The sequence below is a fragment of the Heterocephalus glaber genome, unplaced genomic scaffold (genome assembly GCF_053883595.1).
Source record: "Heterocephalus glaber isolate CG9 unplaced genomic scaffold, H.glaber_assembly_v1.0 deba00001509, whole genome shotgun sequence".
Lineage (NCBI taxonomy): Eukaryota > Metazoa > Chordata > Mammalia > Rodentia > Bathyergidae > Heterocephalus > Heterocephalus glaber.
Genome location: NW_028258325.1, coordinates 3,360,209 through 3,377,417, shown reverse-complemented (window position 1 = coordinate 3,377,417; position 17,209 = coordinate 3,360,209). Strand labels below are relative to the sequence as shown.

The 17,209-nt window shown below is 54.9% G+C and overlaps 1 protein-coding gene and 1 long non-coding RNA gene across 4 annotated transcripts in view; both read left to right on the top strand.

The window, feature by feature from the left end:
* The window catches only part of LOC110349704 (uncharacterized), a 45,459-nt gene extending 34,322 nt beyond the window's left edge, over positions 1–11,137 (top strand). For all 3 annotated transcript variants that reach the window (XR_002395890.2, XR_015441255.1, XR_015441254.1), the window contains one exon: positions 8,398–11,137. This is a non-coding gene — a long non-coding RNA (uncharacterized LOC110349704). The remainder of the gene's footprint in view (positions 1–8,397) is intronic.
* Positions 11,138–15,137: 4,000 nt separating this feature from the next.
* Sorcs2 (sortilin related VPS10 domain containing receptor 2) overlaps positions 15,138–17,209 on the top strand; it is a 311,448-nt gene continuing 309,376 nt past the window's right edge. The window contains exon 1 of the mRNA XM_004847334.2: positions 15,138–15,573. Within this exon, the coding sequence (XP_004847391.1) occupies positions 15,175–15,573 (399 nt within the window). The 5' untranslated portion in view covers positions 15,138–15,174. The remainder of the gene's footprint in view (positions 15,574–17,209) is intronic.

The window sequence follows — 17,209 nt, the reverse complement described above, 5'->3', positions numbered from 1 at the left end:
CTGTTGAAAAGAGCTAATTTAGTTAGATCAGGAATAAGTGCTACTTGAGTTGAAAACTCATTCTCCTTTGTGGTATTTTCTTTTGGGTATAAATCAGGAGAAGGGCTTTTAAAATATTTTTAGTACAAATGTATTCCAATCACATGGTCAGTCACCTCTTAGCACAGTTACCGAACGGGATCTCCGTGTGATTACTGAAACTGACTTGCTGGAACAGCTTGGGAATCCTTTCTTCCTTTCAGACCATATTTGAGTTCATTGATTTGAAAAGGGGGCAGGGAAAATTGCCTGTGACTTTGCATGGGAAATGAGATGTCCCGTGAGAGGGTCTTGCTGCAGATCTGACCTCTATCTATCTGGAGTCAGAAATTGCTCCTGTAGTTTCAGTTCCCTCTCCCTTCTCGTATCTAGCCCCTTCCTGTTTACAGGATGCATTCAACATGCAACCTCCAAGCCTTCTACTGAAGTCAAGTCTCCCTGAAGGCTAAACCTCTAACCCAGAACTGATGACCACACATGTAGCTGTTACTGTTCCGAAGCCCAGGGCAGACATTACTAATTGATCAGGCACACTTTCCCATGAAGCCGTGATCTCAGCAGGGAGCTTCTGGAAAGGATTTGCAATGGATCAGATGCAGCCTGTGGGTGGAAACTATTGGCAGTCACAGCCTGGAAACAATGCAAATGGAAGGGAAGAGGACGGGAGAAGAAGAAGGTGGTGGAGGCAATCCAGTGTCAAGAGCTGTGATAGAATACACCTAACATAAAACTTACCACCCTAACCAGGTTTTTTTCTGATTTTTGTTTTGTTTTGTGGTACCGAGGATCAAACTCAGGACCTTGTACTTGGAGGCAGGCCAGGCATTACTGAGTTAAATCCCTGGCCCACACCCTAATGGTTTTTAAACGCACAGTTCAGTGGCATTAAGCACATTGTTGCATGGCAGCTCTTTCTATCTTATAAAAACAAACTTTTTGTTTTGTTTTGTTTTGTTTTTGAGATAGGGTCTCAGTAGGTAGCCCAGGCTGGCCTCAAACTCACTACAAGTCTCCTGCCTCAGCCTCCTGAGTGCTGCGATTACAGGCGTGTGCTGCCATTCCCTGCCTAAAGCCAAAAGTCTATGTATCACCACCTCTCCATTCCCCTCCGCCAGCTCTACACCACCGCTGTGCTTTCTGTGTCTGTGATTCTGGCTTCTCTAGTCCCTCACATGCGGGACTCCTACAACATTTGTCCTTTGGTGACTAGCTTGTCTCACTGGGCGTAATGCCCTCGAGATTCATCCATGTCTAGCATATGTCAGAACAGCCTCCCTTTTTAAGGCTATGTAATATTCCGTGGCATGTGTAGACCACATTTTGCATAGCATTCCCCTGTCGGAAGCCACTGGTCTACTGTGGTTTCAGATCTTTTATTTTGTACCCCTTAAAAGCCCTTCCCATCTCATCCAGTCCCACAACCCTTCTGAGCAGATAAGAGAAGTGAGAGCAGGTGTGTTTGGATGGTATAGGCTATTCAGGGACCTCAAAATGCGAAACGTCAGCTTTACCATGCCCTTCCCTACTAGAAGGTGCTGAAGGGTCAGCCTGTGGCTTTTCAGGGAACAGCCTGCATATGGAGATGTCCTGGAATATTTCCCAAGAAATGGCGCTCCACCATGGTTGTGCTCATCAGCGTGCTCCAGGGGGACAGAACAGTGGGCTCTCCCTTTCCTCCCTCCCTCCCTCTCCTACTCCCGCTGTCTCTCTCCGACTCTCTGATTCTCTGGTCTCTGTCTCTGCCTCTGTACCTCTCCCTGTGATTTATTATAAGAAACTGCCTTGTGCAGTTCCGGAGGTGGAGCAGCCCTGCCATCTGCCTCTGTGAGCTGGAGACCCAGCAGAGTCCGGGCTGTGGTGCTACTCGGTCCTGGAGCCAGCGACTGACATGCAGAGCACAGCCTGGGTCTGGAGCCCGAGCCCTGGGGCAGGAGGTTGGTGTCCAGCTTGAGCACCAGGCAGGAAACAGATTCCTTTCTTCCTTCCGAACATTCTCTCTGGGCCCTCCGTGGCTGGGAAGATGCACTCTACCTTGGGGAGCTGTTTCGCTGATTCCACCAATTCAGATGCTGATCTCCCCCAGACGCGGCCTGGCAGACACCCAGAAGGGACATGCACAGCTACCTGGGTGTCCTCACCCCTGTCGGTGGCACAGAATCACCACCACAAGGGCTTCAAAGATCACATGGAGTCATGGTGCTGTGCTGTGTGAATGCAGAGCCTTGTTGGAAAAGTTCCCTGGGAAGTACCCTGCCTGAACTTAGACTTGCATTTGGCTGATCATAAAAATCAGTGATTTATTTCAGGTATGTGAAGTTTTGTTACATAGGGAGTGACACAAATTGATGCGCATCATTCTGGGCTTTGTTCGTGAGCTTTGCAGTGCAAAGTCCCTGCAAAGGGTGCTTGTCAGGAAGGCAGAGCTCTGGGGCTTCACACTGGCTGAGCACCTGTGTCATCAGCCCTGGGCACACAATCGTGAGCGTCCAGCCATCCTGGGCATTTCCTCTTGAACCCAAGCTGCACCTTCCCCTTCCCCTGCATTTGCAGTGACGTTTGGATTTCTGCTCTAAGCGGTTGTGCTACAAGTGGCCTTTCTGCTGGGTGCTTTTACTCGAGGACAAGAGCCTCTTGTCATTAAAGCAGCGAAGTGCTTGCTATAAAAAAGGGCAGTGGAAGCAGGGCAGGCAGGGGCCGTGGGTCACTGTGAAAATATCTGATTTTCTAGAAAAGACAAAACCATCCATCACACACGTCTGGCGGTCTTGGGAGGAAGCGCGAGTTGGTGACCATGACAGATGAGGAGGTTTGGGCTCAAACACTCACCTGGCACCTCTGGACAGAACCGGCTGGTGCTGAGCACATGGGGCCAGGCCCTGAGCTTGGCTGGGGCACAGGCATGGACTGGGCCTGGACACTGTGTTCCTTTCCTTGGGGCCGCCACGACCAATGACTACAAATGTGCGGGTGAAAATAATAGACATTTATTCTGTTGTAGTTCAGGAGGCCAAAGGGAAGTGTGGGCAGCGTTGGCTCCTTCTGAGGGCTGTGGTCAGAGTCTGTGCCATCCTCGCCCAGCACCCTGTGTTTTGCTGCCTCGGATCAGAGATGCAGGACCGTAGGCCCCCCACCTTCACAGGGTCCCCTCTGTCTTCTTTGTTGTCTCTTATAAGGACCTGGGCTGGGATTTAAGGCCCACCCTAAGTTCACACTGCTCTCGAGGGCCTCGAGATCCTTCCCAATAAGCCCACACCCACAGGTCCTGGGCATGAGGACTTGGGTATACATTTTTGAGGGACCGTCTTAGTCACTTTTCTTGTTGCTGGGGCACAATACCTGACACCCACAATTTAAGAATGGGGAGAATTAATGTGGCTCATGGGTTGTAGAGGGTTCAGTCCATAGTCAGCCAGCTCCAAGGCAGGCAACATGGCACAGGGCCTGGTGGAGGAGAGCTGCTTACTGCATGGTAGACAGAAAGCAGAGAAGGGAGGAGCCGGGAGGGAGATGAACTTTCCGCCACGCCCTCAGTGGCTGCCTCCTCTGCCCAGGGCCCACCTCCCAGCATCATATTTAGCTATCAACTTACCTGTGGATGAATCTACCAGTGAGTACAGTGCCCCCAGGACCCAGTCACCTCCCCAAAGCCCTGCTAATGAGCCCTGAGGCTTTGAGGGGACATCTCAATATAAAGCGTCACCATCACAATCCAACCACTACAGACTCTGTCCCCGTTCCAGCCCTCAAGCCTCATGGGATGGGCAAAGCCAGCACCACAATAGCCAATCTGGGGCAGAGGAAGCGTGCACCTCTGAGCAGGGCACAGGGAGCATGGGCAGGAGGACTCAGGACCATTCTGAGGGGCGCCTGGAGGTGGAGAGCAGAGTCTGGGGGCCGGCCTCACTGGCTGAGTGGGAAGCGACACCAGCCCGAGGTCCAGGGTCCAATCTTGGTCTCCTTGGGGGAGAGACAAAGAGGGGCAGAGGTGGAGCAGGCCCAGATCAGGGAGGCTGAAAACCTGGCTCCTGAGGGCTGCAGGCAGGAATTCAAGGTTCGGGCCGGACTACAGGAGAGTCACGTGTGACCTGGCACAGCACACTCCATGGCTCAGGGCCTTGGTGTCCTCTGCAAACTGGGATGACAGGAACAGCGGTCACCTCCGTGAGGTGGTTGAGGAGGGCAAAGGAAGGGAGGGCCGATGGCTGACTTTGAGCCATCGTTTTCTGGTATGTTTCCTTTTTTAAGAGTAGGAAAACTTATTGAGGGAGAGAATTCCTGAGAGACCGGAGGGGCTCCAAAAGGGGGTCGCCCTGCTGGTGTATTTTCTACTCGGTGTCCATAGGTGGTTCTGGACAGAGCCAGAGAAAAGGCAGCTAAACGAACGACAAAAGCTCGAAGTGCATTTCTTTCCTAAAATAAGAAGACCAGGTTTATTGAGGTGTAACACGCACCATAAAACCCACCCACTTTAAGTGAGCCCTTTAGTGATTTCTACTGATTCACAGACTTGTGCACACTCTCTGCAGCCCACCCATACCCGGCTGCAGTTAATCCCCATCCTCTTGGCCCTATGACCGCCTCTCTGGAGCAGCTCTGCACATTTGCCTTTTCTCGATATTTCCAATAAATGGAATCACACAATGTGGAATACTGTGTATCCTGTATTCTTTTTCTGAGAGAGAGAGAGAGAGCAGGGATTGAACCCAGGGCCTCCACACTGAGCTACATCCCCAGCATTTTTTATTTTTTATTTTCGTGACAGGGTTTCACTAAGTCTCTAAGTGCCCCAGGCTGGCCTTGGACTTGCGTCCTCTTGCCCCACCCTCCCGGGGTGCTGGGATGACAGGTGTGCCCAGCTGGCTTGGCAAATGTCTCTGAGGTTCGTCCGGGTTGTAGTGTGCTTGGGTGCTTCCAGTCTTTCTTATGGGCCGTTCTTCACTGATGCCTCTGTTACCGTCGATCCATTCCCCAGCTATGGACACTCATGGGGTTTCCAGGTCTTGCTGTCGTCCGCGACTCTGCTTGGAACAGTCAGGCGCAAGTCTTCGGGCCATGTGTGCGCATTTCTCTCAGGCAGATTTAGTGTGGAGCTGTCTCCCTCCCTGTGAGGTGGGCACGTACGGGTGACGGGGGAAGGTGCGACATTCTCTGTTGCACTGAGGTTCGTGTGAACTTTAAAACTGCCGACTTTCCCCCAAAGTGGCTGTGCTGTTGTAATTCCCACGTCACGGATGAAGTTCTGTTTTTATTAGAGAGTAGGGTATTTCACCTTAACACTCCTAGTTCCCATCTCTAGTGCTTAGTTCTTCCTGTGGATTGAAGCTGCCGCCTTCCTAGTGTCATTTCCTCCCCAGTTTATCGGCTTTCTTTAGTATCTTTTGTAAGCCAAGTCGACAAGTGAGGAATTCTACAAGTATCGAATCCTGTTTATCTGGAATGTCTATTTCCCACTCTCCCGCCTCCCCTTTCGGTTTTTACTTTCGTTTTCGAAGGATAGCTTTGCTGGATATAGAATTTCATGGTTGACAGGTTGCTTTTTCTCTAGCATTTTGGATACATCATTCACAGCCTTCTGCCCTCCCTTCATTCCAGGTGGAATGCTAACTGTTCATAGGCCTGTTGTTCCCCGTACCTGACTTGTTTCTCCAGCTTCTCCTATGGCATTGAGTGTCTGTTTGCTGTTTGATTTTTGATGTGTCTGGGCACGTATCTCTATAGCCTACTTGGGAATTGCTGAATTTCTTGGATGTTTCTATTAAAGCTTTCTCATCAGTCTTGGAAAAGTTTTGGCTATTATTTCTTTAAACGTTTTTCTGGCCCTTTTTAGCTCTTCTCTGGGAATCCAATTATTACATGGCTGAGCTTGGCGTTCCACACATGGCCACGACTGCTTAGTTCTTCGTCTTTTGTTCACTCTAGTCTTTATGCTGGAGAATTTTTATTTTTGTAATTTCATTTCCACGGATTCTTCTGCTGTCTTAAATCTGCCGTGGAGACCCTTCACTGAAGTTTTCCCATTATATACTCTTCACCCTCAGACTTTCTGTTTGGTCCCTTTATATTATTTTTCCTCCACATTGAGCCTCTGTATTTGATTTGTTATTGTCATATTTTTCTTTAATGCTTTGATCTTATAATGGCCTTTTTTAAACCACCAAAGTCAACTTCTGGACCTTCTCACAGACTTCCCCCTCTCACCCAAAATATAGGTCATATTTTTCTGTTTCTTTGCATTACACACATCTTTTGATTGAAAATTGGACATTTAAGGTAACATATTGTACTGACCAATTTTGATTCCCCCCCACCCCCAGAAGATAGTTGCTGCTTTTTTCCTGTTTGTTTGGTAACTTGCCTGGGCTGAATTTGTGGAATCTGCCTCCTTCGCTGTGTGTAGTTGCTGATGCTCAGGGTTTTAAAAAATTCTAGTTTTTGTTTCTAAGCCTGGCTTTAGTGCCCTCTGCGGTCGCAGCATAGATGTCATCCGGTGCTTGACTGGGTTATCTTCGAGCACCTTGCCCCAGTTAGCCTGCTGTACTCTGTCAGAGGCCTCTGTGTGGTAGGGAAACCAGTTAAAATTCAGGCTGTCTTGGAATCTTCCTGGGTTTTATTTTCACTAGGCCTTTCATACTTCCTGTGCATGCGCCTGCCCTTGGGGTCAGCGTGGATCCTTTTCAGTCCCCGTTAGGCACATGCTCAGTCTCAGCCCTCCTACCTGGCCCTCAGCTCACTTTCACTGACGATGCCGATAAATGCGTCACCCCACTCCCAGCCGTGTGACCCGCCTCAGCCATGGCCCTGCAGCTGCTGGTCCTCTTGGCCGGTTCCACCTGAGGGGCCTCTAAATCTCTCCAGCGGGAGGGTGGGGTGGAAATGGCTGTAAATCTCCTAGCTTCTTCCTAAAGTCCAGCAGTTCTCAAGCACAAACACCTCTCAGGTTGGTGTTAGATGATTTCCTGAACATGGAAATGGTTTTTGTCAATTTTGCGCTGCTTTACAGCTGACTTTTGGGGAGAGGACTTTCCAGCCCCCTCACCTGACCATCACTGGGAATTCTGTGTCCTGGCTGCACATTTCTGACTGGGAAGTGTGGTGGGCAGCGATGAGGGTCCTAGGAAGGATAGAGTCAACAAGAAATGGTTGCTTATGAGGCTGAGAAGATTGCCTGGAGCTGGATGGAACCTTATGTGGCAGAGGAGGAAAATGGTAGCATCTATGGGGAAGGGATTCGTCCACATTTTTAAACTGAGTCTATGGAGATGACATAGGAAGCTGGGTCTCCTGACTCCCACTCCAGTGCTCTCTTCCTTCTACCAGATTGCTGGTCACATTAGTAGTTATAGTTTAGAAGCTCCAATTTGGGAGTTTTCAGTATAGAAGTCACATGAATCCGTATGCACATCTATGTACCTACTTACCTGCCCACCCACCCATCTATCCACCCATCCATCCATCCATCCTTACATCCATCCATCCATCCATCCTTTCACCCACCCACCCATCTATCCACCCATGCATCTACCCACCCAACCATTCACCCTCACATCCAATCATCCATCCACCCCACCCCACCCACCCATCTGCTCAACCATCCACTCTAACATCTACCCACACACCCACTCACCCAGTAATTCCCGGTTGACTGTCCACTATTTGGCCAGCACTGTGCAGGACTCTGGAGTCCAATGGTGATCAGAAACTGACACTGTCTCATGGTTGTGTCATCTCAGAGTAGGCGAACTTTTGTCTTGGGAAAAGGCCTCCTTGCAAGAGCCAGTTTGAAGAGGAACTCTTGTTAATCTGTTAGTGTCAATCAAGGTGGTAATTCTTTTGAAGAAAAACAGTGAGTTGCAGTTAACCCTCAAGTGGAAATTCTGCAAATTGTGATTTAAAGACAAGATTTTTATCTGAAGATTTTAAAATTTGAGTGAAATGTCAATTTCATATTCAATAATTTGGTAACAGAATTTGGTTGCTGAAATGAGTCTTGCAGGCAAGAGCATTGCAAGACTTATTTAAAAATGTCTGTTAAGGTGGTGGCTTCCCAACCTCCCCTCCAGAGAGTCTAGAACTGTGAGGCCCTGGCCTTCCGCCCTGAGCACTGCAGGGAGCCGCGGAGCCTCAGACGCTTGCCAGTTGCTTTTGGAGGCCTCGGTGATGCCGAGGAACCATATGGAAACTGAGAAATTCAGCAAAAGATCTGGAGGCTTTGTCTATGTGACAACAAATAATCCGATATTTGGAAACAAGAGATCTTTGACTAAATCTTGAGTCATCCTCTGGAAACTCCTAAATGGAACCTCAGAGGAATTTGTGTCGTCGCCCATTTTATCTTGTTCTTCTCTATTTTCTTCCCAGATGATTCATTCGACGATCACTCCCCAATCTGTAACTCTAGCTCCAATGATGATCTCGTCACCACTTCTGAAGTCCTCCCAGCACCCTGCCTGTACGGCAGTGTCCCCTGCCAGCCTCAACAAACATCTGCTTGCTCCAGTATCTCCCAGTCTCCCCTGCAGGTGGATAGAAGCCATGAGCCTGGGCTGTGGCCAATGGGGTGTGAGTGACAGAGTGACTTCCAGGTCCTATCCTTACAAAACTTCCTAGGATTCTCGGCTCCTGTCATGTGACCCTAGTGCCACATGTTCTAGATGGCAAAGTTATAGAAAGGAGGAGGTCACCGGACTCTTCATTGCAGTGAACTTTGAATGAGGGAAGTGATGTTCCTTGGGGCATACAGAGACTTGGGATCATCTGTTGCTGCACTGCATCCTGGCCTGTGCTGACCAACACCACCAGGACATCATATGATAACTCAGCGGCTGTGGTCAAGGTTGCATCTGGCACCTTCTCTTCAGATGTGTTCCCTTCCTGGCCTCACTGTCCCCAAACACCTCAAGGTCTCCAGACTGCTCCTTCCTTCTCACACTGCACCACTGGGGTTCCAGGTCCTCCCCTCCACCTGCCTCCACTCCTGGACCAACACTCTGGCTTCCAAGGTGGTCTCTCCCTCCAGCCTTTAGAAGCTGCCAGAACTTTCTGGAACACAACTTTGACTGTGTCATTCCTTTTCTTGAAAATCCTAGGAGGTTCTCCTCCAGCTTGGAATAAAGTACAAACACTTCAATACCTGAATTCATTAGCTTTTTGTCACTGGGACAAAATACTTGCCATATACAACTCAAAGGAGGAGTAGTTTATTTGGCTCACAGTTTCTGACTGTTGGTCCATGGTCAACTGGCTCCAAAGTAGAAACATCATGGCGGAAGGGTGTGGAGGAGGACAGCTGCTCACCTCATGGCAGCCAAGAAGCAGAGAAGGACAGAGCCAGGGAGAGAGGAAGGGGCTGGAAACAGGATACACTCTTCAAGGGCACACTCTGGTGACCCACTTCCTCTATTGGGGCCCCACTCAGAACATTCAGCTGCGCATTCACCAATGGATTAATCCACTGGGGCCGGGGTCCTCAGGACCCAGTCAACTCCAGGCTCCACCTCCATTCACTGCAGGGGTTCAGCCCTCAGTGGATGAGTCTTTGTGGGGCATGTCATATTTAAACCATAACAGAACCTGAGACCTGCAGGCTCTGGACCCTGCCTTTCCCTCCAGCTGCATAGCCACTGCTCTGTCCTCTACCTAGCAGGCTGTTCGCTGCTCCCTGTGGGGCTACCAACCTCTATGTCTCTGTCCCTCTCTGTTTTCCGGAGACCAGGTCCTGACTCATCACTCCTGGCCTGCCTGGATGTACTTTTCTACGCCAACACCTCAGGCAGAATAAATTCTTTCCTCTCTCTTCCTTCCGCTACACTCAGCACATATTTCCATAATAGCTTGTGTTCTCCGGGGTGTTTGTAGCTGTTAAGCAGAAATAAAGAGCTACAGGGTCAAAAAGCAGGAGAAACAATGGAATGAATCAAAGTTGAGATGGTTTTTAAATCACGGAAGATTTCAGACCTTACTGTGCCTCTGTCAGGGGACTCGGGAGGAGGGGCACACAGTCAGTGGCTCTTTCTGGGGTTAATGGTCTGTGGAGTCCTAAGGTGTCCCTCCTCTCATTTTACAGATGGGGAAACTGAGGCCCAGAGCACACAGCTGGTGGGGGGCCAAGTGGAGAGAGCTGGAAGAGCGAGACGAGGTAGAACGTGCTTGCTGGGGTGGCCACTGTCCCTGCGGAGGGTGGCACCCGCCCGGTGTAGGACTTCCTACGGGGCTCCTGCTAGGGGGTGTGGCTGGGGAATGACTGCACACCGCGCCGCAGGGGTGACTGGGACTGGGTGGAAGACTGGAGTGGGCGCCCAGGGACCCTGGCCTGTTCCATGGAGGGCATGTGCGATGCCCTTGGGGCGATTCCGGCACTGTCCCCCCGGATGCTCAGTTTCTGCGGCATGCCCACAGCAGGCCCCGGGTGTTCTGACCACCATGCAGGTGGTTGGTCATCTGCACAGAACACCCTGGCTTGGCTGTGGTTGACTGTTCCCCACGGGTCCACGGTGACTGTGGCTTGGTCCCCACTACTGGAGGTGGCACTGAGGTGGGGCCGAGAGGGAGGCCCTTGGGTCACTGGGGCGTGCTCTTGGAAGGGACTGTGAGGGCCCAGGTGTCATCGTCCTCCTGTCCCTCATCCTCTGTGCTTGATGTCTGTGGCTATACCCCAATATCAGCCCAGGAGGGTGGGATGTGGTCTGCTGGTTCCCTGCCATCTCCCTGGGGCCTGGGACAGGGCCAGGCACACAGTGGGTGTTCAGTAGGCACGTGGCAGATGGCAGAAATGAGCCAGCCCTTTTATGCTGCCCAGCTCAGGGTCTGGCTTGTCCCAAGGGACAAGCATCCCTGCCCCTGCCCCAATGCAGCCACAGGAAGTCCTTTACAGCCTCTTAGTGCTTTTTTTTTTTTTTTTGGTACCGGGGATTGAACTCGGGTCTTTGCGCTTGCGCAGCAGGCAACGGAACCACTGAGCTAAATCCTCGGCCCCAGGAAGTCCTTTACAGTGTGCGGATGGGGCCCAAGCTCAAGTTCCAGTCTACTGTCCCCTGCTGCCTTGCTCTGTTGCCCCTGACCCTCTGATAACAAGGTTGTCACACAGAGGTTGTGCACCTCTGACCCCTGTTGCTGACCGGGTGACTTCCTGTCCCGACAGGAGGAGCAGAACTTCTGAATGGGGCAGGAGGCGAGGTGGGGCGTGGCCTCTGTGCTTCCTCCCAGGGGGCTGGTGCCTGGTGCAGGTTGGGCCCCGACTCCTCACCTGCCAGAGGCAGGCCCTGCTCATGGAGATGCACAGTTCGAGCGCTGCCACATTTATAAAGATAAATTAAAATATTATCACTAGAGATCTTCAATAATTTAAAAAAGCTGGGGACTTTTAATGAGCCAGTGGTATGATTGAGTGCTGGAAAGAAAAAGTGCCTCTTCCCCCTCTGGGCACCGAGCGCTGCTGTGAAATGGGGATGCAAGGGTGGCTCTCAAAGCGGAAGGGTTTGCAGGGTTCAGCTGAGCCCCACTTAAGCTCTCGTGAAAAGCATCATTTATTGGGGTCCTACTATGTGCTGGGTCTTTAGCTTCTATTCCCTCCTGAGTCCTCTTTCCCCTCTAAGTTAATTTTTATTTGAGTTTTTTCTATTTTTTATTATTTCTTCTTTTTTAAAAATTTGGGACAAAAGCCAGGAGTGGTGACACATGCCTATAATCTTCGGACTCCAGAGGCTGAGGCAGGAGGACTGCAGTGAGTTCGAGGCCAGCCTATATAATGAGATCCTGTCTCAAAACACACACACACACACACACACACACACACACACACACACACAGGACACAGGGCAGGGGGGCGGGGAATCTCACTGCGTTGCACAGGCTGGCCTCTGACTTGTGATCCTCCTCCCTCAGCCTCCCAAGTAGCTAATGTGCACCACCGTATAAGACATCGAGGTGCAGAGGCTGGGGTGCAGCTCAGTGGTGGGGCACTGGCCCAGCCCGGGTAAAGGCCCAGGGAGGGGCGCCCGGGGGAGGGGCTCACAGCCAGGTGCACAGGTGACAGAATAATGGGTCCCAGCTTCTGAGGGCCTGGGTTAGGACCTGGGCTTTGGGATTTTTCCAAAGTCCCCCTGTGGCTCTAATGTGGAGTTGGCTTGGAAGACAGGGTGAGCGCAGGGACTGTCACTGGGGGGTGCACTCCGGAAGAAGTGTGGACACTGTCACGCTTACCCGGTGCTACTGCCGTCACGGTTGCCTTCCTCCCTGGCCGAGACCGCAGCTCTCCTGTCCCGTAGGCTCCTTGAGCTCCCACTTCCTAGCATCTCTGCCTGCCCGGGCATCTCATGTGCCAGACCGTGCAGGTCCCAAGAGCAGGGAGCGGCTGGGCTTCTGCCTGGAGCACGCTGTGCAGTGAGGAGCTGGGGAGGGGAAGGCGCTGGGCAGGTGGGTTTCCTGTCTCAGGACATGGGTTCTGTGCGTCATCACGCAGCGTCACCAGGGGGACAGGGCGTCACATTTGTCTGATGGGTTCTGAGCGCTGGGGGCTGGAGCCCTGTGTCCACCCTGGGGTGGCCGTCTGGCACCTGCAGGGATTTGTGAGCAGCCCGCATCAGCCCTGCACGCCCCCTTCCAGGCACTGCTGTCGCTGGAGAGGTCCCGTCTCTTCTGCCTGGGCGATCAGATGCGGTGCCCTGAGGGTTGGCCAGCTCTCCTTACTGTGCACAATTCCCACACCTTCCTTGCTCCTGTGTCCCCAAGCCCTGATGTGGGTCACTGGGAGGACGAGCCAGGAGAAGTGGGGGTTCCTGGGTGGGCGAAGGGGTCTCCTTCCACCCTCTCCTCGTCCCCGCTGGCCAGCTCCCAGCCACCATGGCCCTCTCTGGACCAGGAACAGCCCGAGCAGCTTCCCACACTGTGGCCAGGATGGCGGCTGTGAAAATGCTCATAACCTCACTGCCCCATGTAAAGTGCTCCAGCGACTGTCCACTGGCTGTGGCCACGAGTCAGCCTCCGGCTGGGCGCCTGCTGCTCCCTGGGCACACAAGCTCCTCTGGGTTGGGATGGCTGTGCCTGGTTCCTTCTTGCAGTGTCCAGCCTGGCTCCCTGTCACCATCCAACCCTGGGTGCTCAGCCCCATGTCATTGCTGCGAGTGGAGGGTGTAGGGACTGCCATTGTCCTAGTACCCCTTCTCTCTTTATCCCATGGCAGCTTTTTTTTGGTGCTGGGGATCAAACTCAGGACCTCGCACTTGCCAGGCGGGCGCTATACTGCTGAGCTACATCCCAGCCCAGTGGCAGCTTTCTTCCCACCGGGGAACTCACTGGTGGCTGAAATCGCTCTCCTAAGCATCTGTGGCCCCTGCTGGGGCCCTTGCCCTCTCCTCCATCACCGAGCTCTGTGTCCAGCCACGACTGGAAACACATGGTCTGGGGGAGTCACAGCAGCTCTGAGCTTGGATTCACAGAAGGGACGGAGCAGCCCTATTCTTCGCCTCATTTGGACAGAGGCAGCAGAGGGTTCTGGGACGAGCCTGCAGGGTGTCGTGTCACCTGCACTCTGGGCCTGCGCCCTCTCCCCAGTCTGGGAGGCCCTAGTGGCATGAGCCTCAGGGTCAGCTGAGCTGCTGGTGGGGAGCTTGGATCCGAGCCCTAGAGGGGTGACATCCCCGAGGGCCCCGCACGCAGGTGACAGTAAATTCAGGTGATGCCGCGTGGTCCCAGGGTCAGAGAAGCGGGTGGAATCTGGCCTCTGCGTATGCAGCTGGGTGACCTCAGGTGGCCCTGAGCTTCTCTGAGTCCCTTCCCTCATCTGTAAATGGGGACAATTATCCACACCCCACAGGTGGGCCACAGGAGTGACTGTGAGCCTGCCCTGCCAAAGCCACACCCGAGAGCAGAGGGCCCGTCCTCTCTTCTAGCCCGGAGGGAAGTGCCCCAGATAGAGCAGGTGCACAGGGGCTTATCAGAGGTTTCTGGAGAACAACGCTTAGAGGATTCTTTCATTTAAAACAAAACAAAACTGCCAAACTCGATTGTGCAGCCCCCTTCAGTTTACAGCTGGAGACTCTGGGGGCTAGCAAAGGTGCCAGGTGAGCAGTGTCCAGGCTGGGATGGAACGGTCCCCGCCTACCCCCCAGCCAGGCTCCCTTCCGCCCGCGCTGATCTGCAGTGCTCCTGTGTCCTGTGCCAGACGAGACGTTCCAGCTGCTGCACACATCCTGGAGTCTGAGCCTGGCAGGTTGGCAACTCATGTCGCAGAGGGTGTGGGTGCCCACGCGAGGGAGGCCTTCCCAGACCCTCCATCACTGCGCCTAGCGCTGGGCACGGACAGGGAGCCCTGTCGCTGCTGCCTATGCTGCGGGATAGCATTTCCCGGCGAGGGTGCTGGCGGCCTCAATTCCTCAGGGCCCGGAGGGATCCCCATTCCCTGTCTTTCCCCAGTGTTGGAGGCCTGGCGTCTCAGCCTCGCCCTGCTCTTTCTCTGAAGAGGTCAAGCTGGGAGCCGGGAGTCTAAGGCAGGGGGTTCCGGGGAACAGTGGCGGGGGTGAACTCGCCTGGCAGAAGGAATAACACCCACTCACCTGGGCCCTGGCCTTGCCTGAGGACGCCTATGCCCCGTGTTCGTCCCCAAGGTCACACAGTGGGCGCCCCTTGAAGGTATTCAGTACACTGAGTAGCCACGTCGTCTCACCTGGGACTTTCTGTTCCGGGTCTCAATTTGCACACATTTCCTGGTGGCCAGCCAGGTGGCTCTCTGGAGTGGTTCTGCCTGAACCCAGCCCCTTGGGTGTGGTTTGTCTCCTCTCCAGACTGTCAGCTCCGGGTGGGACCTGGCCGTTTGTTATCGCTCTGCCCCGCGAGCCGGGACCCTGGCTGGTGTACAGTAGGTGCGCAGGGAATGCCGAAGGCAGGTGGAGAGGTGGAGAGGACTCAGGGACCAGGGAGAGGTGAGGGAGGAGCCGGTCAGACCCAGAACCAGGTGCGCTTGTGGCTCGGCCCTCCCGCCCGGCCCGGTACCTGTGCGGCTGGCCGGTAGGTGGCGCTGCGCCCTCGGCCGTGCGGCCGCCAGTCCCCTCCTCCGCCCGCCCCGCGCCGGCTGTTTCTCCGCGCCCTCGCCGCTCCCCGGCGCCTCCGTTCTGCGCTCCGGGCCGCGGGCTCTTCGCCACCATGGCGCACCGGGGACCCCCACGCGGCCCGGCCTCGAGCCCCGGGGCGCCCTCGCCGTCGCCCTGGTCGCCGCGTTGGCCCCGCGCGCGGCCGCTGCTGCTGCTGCTCCTGGCAGCCTGCGGGGCGGCGGGGCGCTCGCCTGAGCCCGGGGGGCCGCGCGCGCTGCTGACCCGGGGCCCGCGGAGCCCACTCGCGGGGTGCGCGCAGGAGGAAGCCGGCGCCCCGCGTCCCGCCCCGGCCCCGGGTCCCCACGAGGACGGCGCCCCCGCTCCCGGCCCGGGGCGCAGGGTGCGGGCGGCCCCGCGGACGCAGGTCTCGCTCATCAGCACGTCGTTCGTGCTCAAAGGGGACGCGACGCACAACCAGGCGATGGTGCACTGGACGGGCGAGAACAGCAGCGTAAGTGACCCCGGGACGCCTCGGGACACCGCCACGGCCCGCTCCTACACACCCCGTAGGCACCCCGGGCGATCTCGGGGATCCGGGTCACCTCCACGCCGCCCCTGCTGGCTTCTGCTCACTCGTTACTTGGGGAACTGTCCCCAGATACGTGAGCCTCTGTCTCTCCCAGGGGGCAGATGCATAAATTTTGGGACCGGGAGCCGCCTTGGGGGCAGACCTCACACCTCGGGTTACCCTTGGGGAGTCCCGGGAGGCTGGAGGACCTCAGCCAAGGCGCGCGCCTCCAGGTGCTTGAGGACCCTCAGCCCAAGGTGTTGGGGTCGCCCACACATTCATTCCGGGGTCAGCTCAGCAGCGCTTTCTGGGACTTTGGCCCTGGGATCCTCCTCACCCGCCGGCGTGGGGACCCCCAGGGTTCCAGGACTGCCCTGGTCAGCTCCTTGTGCTGCTCTGGGACTCCATTACGGGGTGACCCTATTGCTTCCCTGTGGTCCTGTCTGCTGCACCCCTCTGCCCTGCATGGCTGGTGGGGCTGCAAACTCCCTGCCCTCCCCCATTTCCTCCTCCACTCGGCCTCCCTATCCTGGAAGTCATCCTCCCTTCACCCTGGGGATGGGGGGGGGCTTCACAGAATTCCGTTGGGGGGGGCTGCCTCTGCCTTGCTTTCCTGGTGAGAGTCGGGTGGCCCTTCCAGGATCACCCCTGGGCAGCCCCAGCTGGGTCCTCTCCAGTTTTTCGAGTTCGGGGTAAGGGGCAGGCAACTGTGACTCGCTGCTCTCCCCCATGCCCCTGCTGCACTGTCCACTCTGCCTCCCCAGCGCTGTCCCTGCGGAGCTCCTGCTCCCTGAAGCTCCAGGAGGCAATATGGGGCTGGGGTCCCTGCGTGTGTGCATGGGGGTGGAGTGGGCCAGATCTGCGAGTCCAGCTCTGTGGCCGGCACGGTAGTGCTTTCCCCATCTCCTGTCCCGAGCCTGCCATGTGGCCAGAGAAGGGTGGGGTGCTGCAGGGACATGTTGGGGCTGGGCAGTGCCGAGTGGACTTGGTTGGCCCGGAGCCCAGTGTCCTGTGGGCCCCTCCCCCCCAGCCATTGGCTGCTGGGGTGCTGGTGTCAAGACTGTGGTCCAGGGTCTTTTCTGGCACCCTGCGTTAGACTACCAGCTGGGAGGGGGCAGGACTGACTCTTGGATGTGGGGCCCAATAGGGGGCAGTCAGGATGCCAGCTGGGGGTGCCCTCCCCTCCTCATCTGGAGCTAAGGGTCAGGCCCCAGGTACGTGGCTGGGCCAGCCCCACAGAACTCACTGGTGTTGTGGACACACTGTCCCCTGTGCCATAAGCCACACCCCAGGGTGGAAAGGTACCTGGAAACCAAGAACCCAGCAGAGCAAATGAACATTACAGTAAATCCCGTGGGTCTGGAAATATCTCCCCCTACCCCCATCTGCTGAGGTTGTCATCCAGAAGCTTACTTCTGTCCCTTTGTCATTTGGCCTCTTGGGGTGCGTGTGTGAAAGGAGAGACTGAGACGGGGTGGGCAGAGAGCCGTAGGAAATGGGGAGCAGCGTTCAGGCCGGGTGCTGCCCAACGTGACCCCATTCTGAGCTCGGAGCCTGGCCTGGGCACCCTAACCCTTGG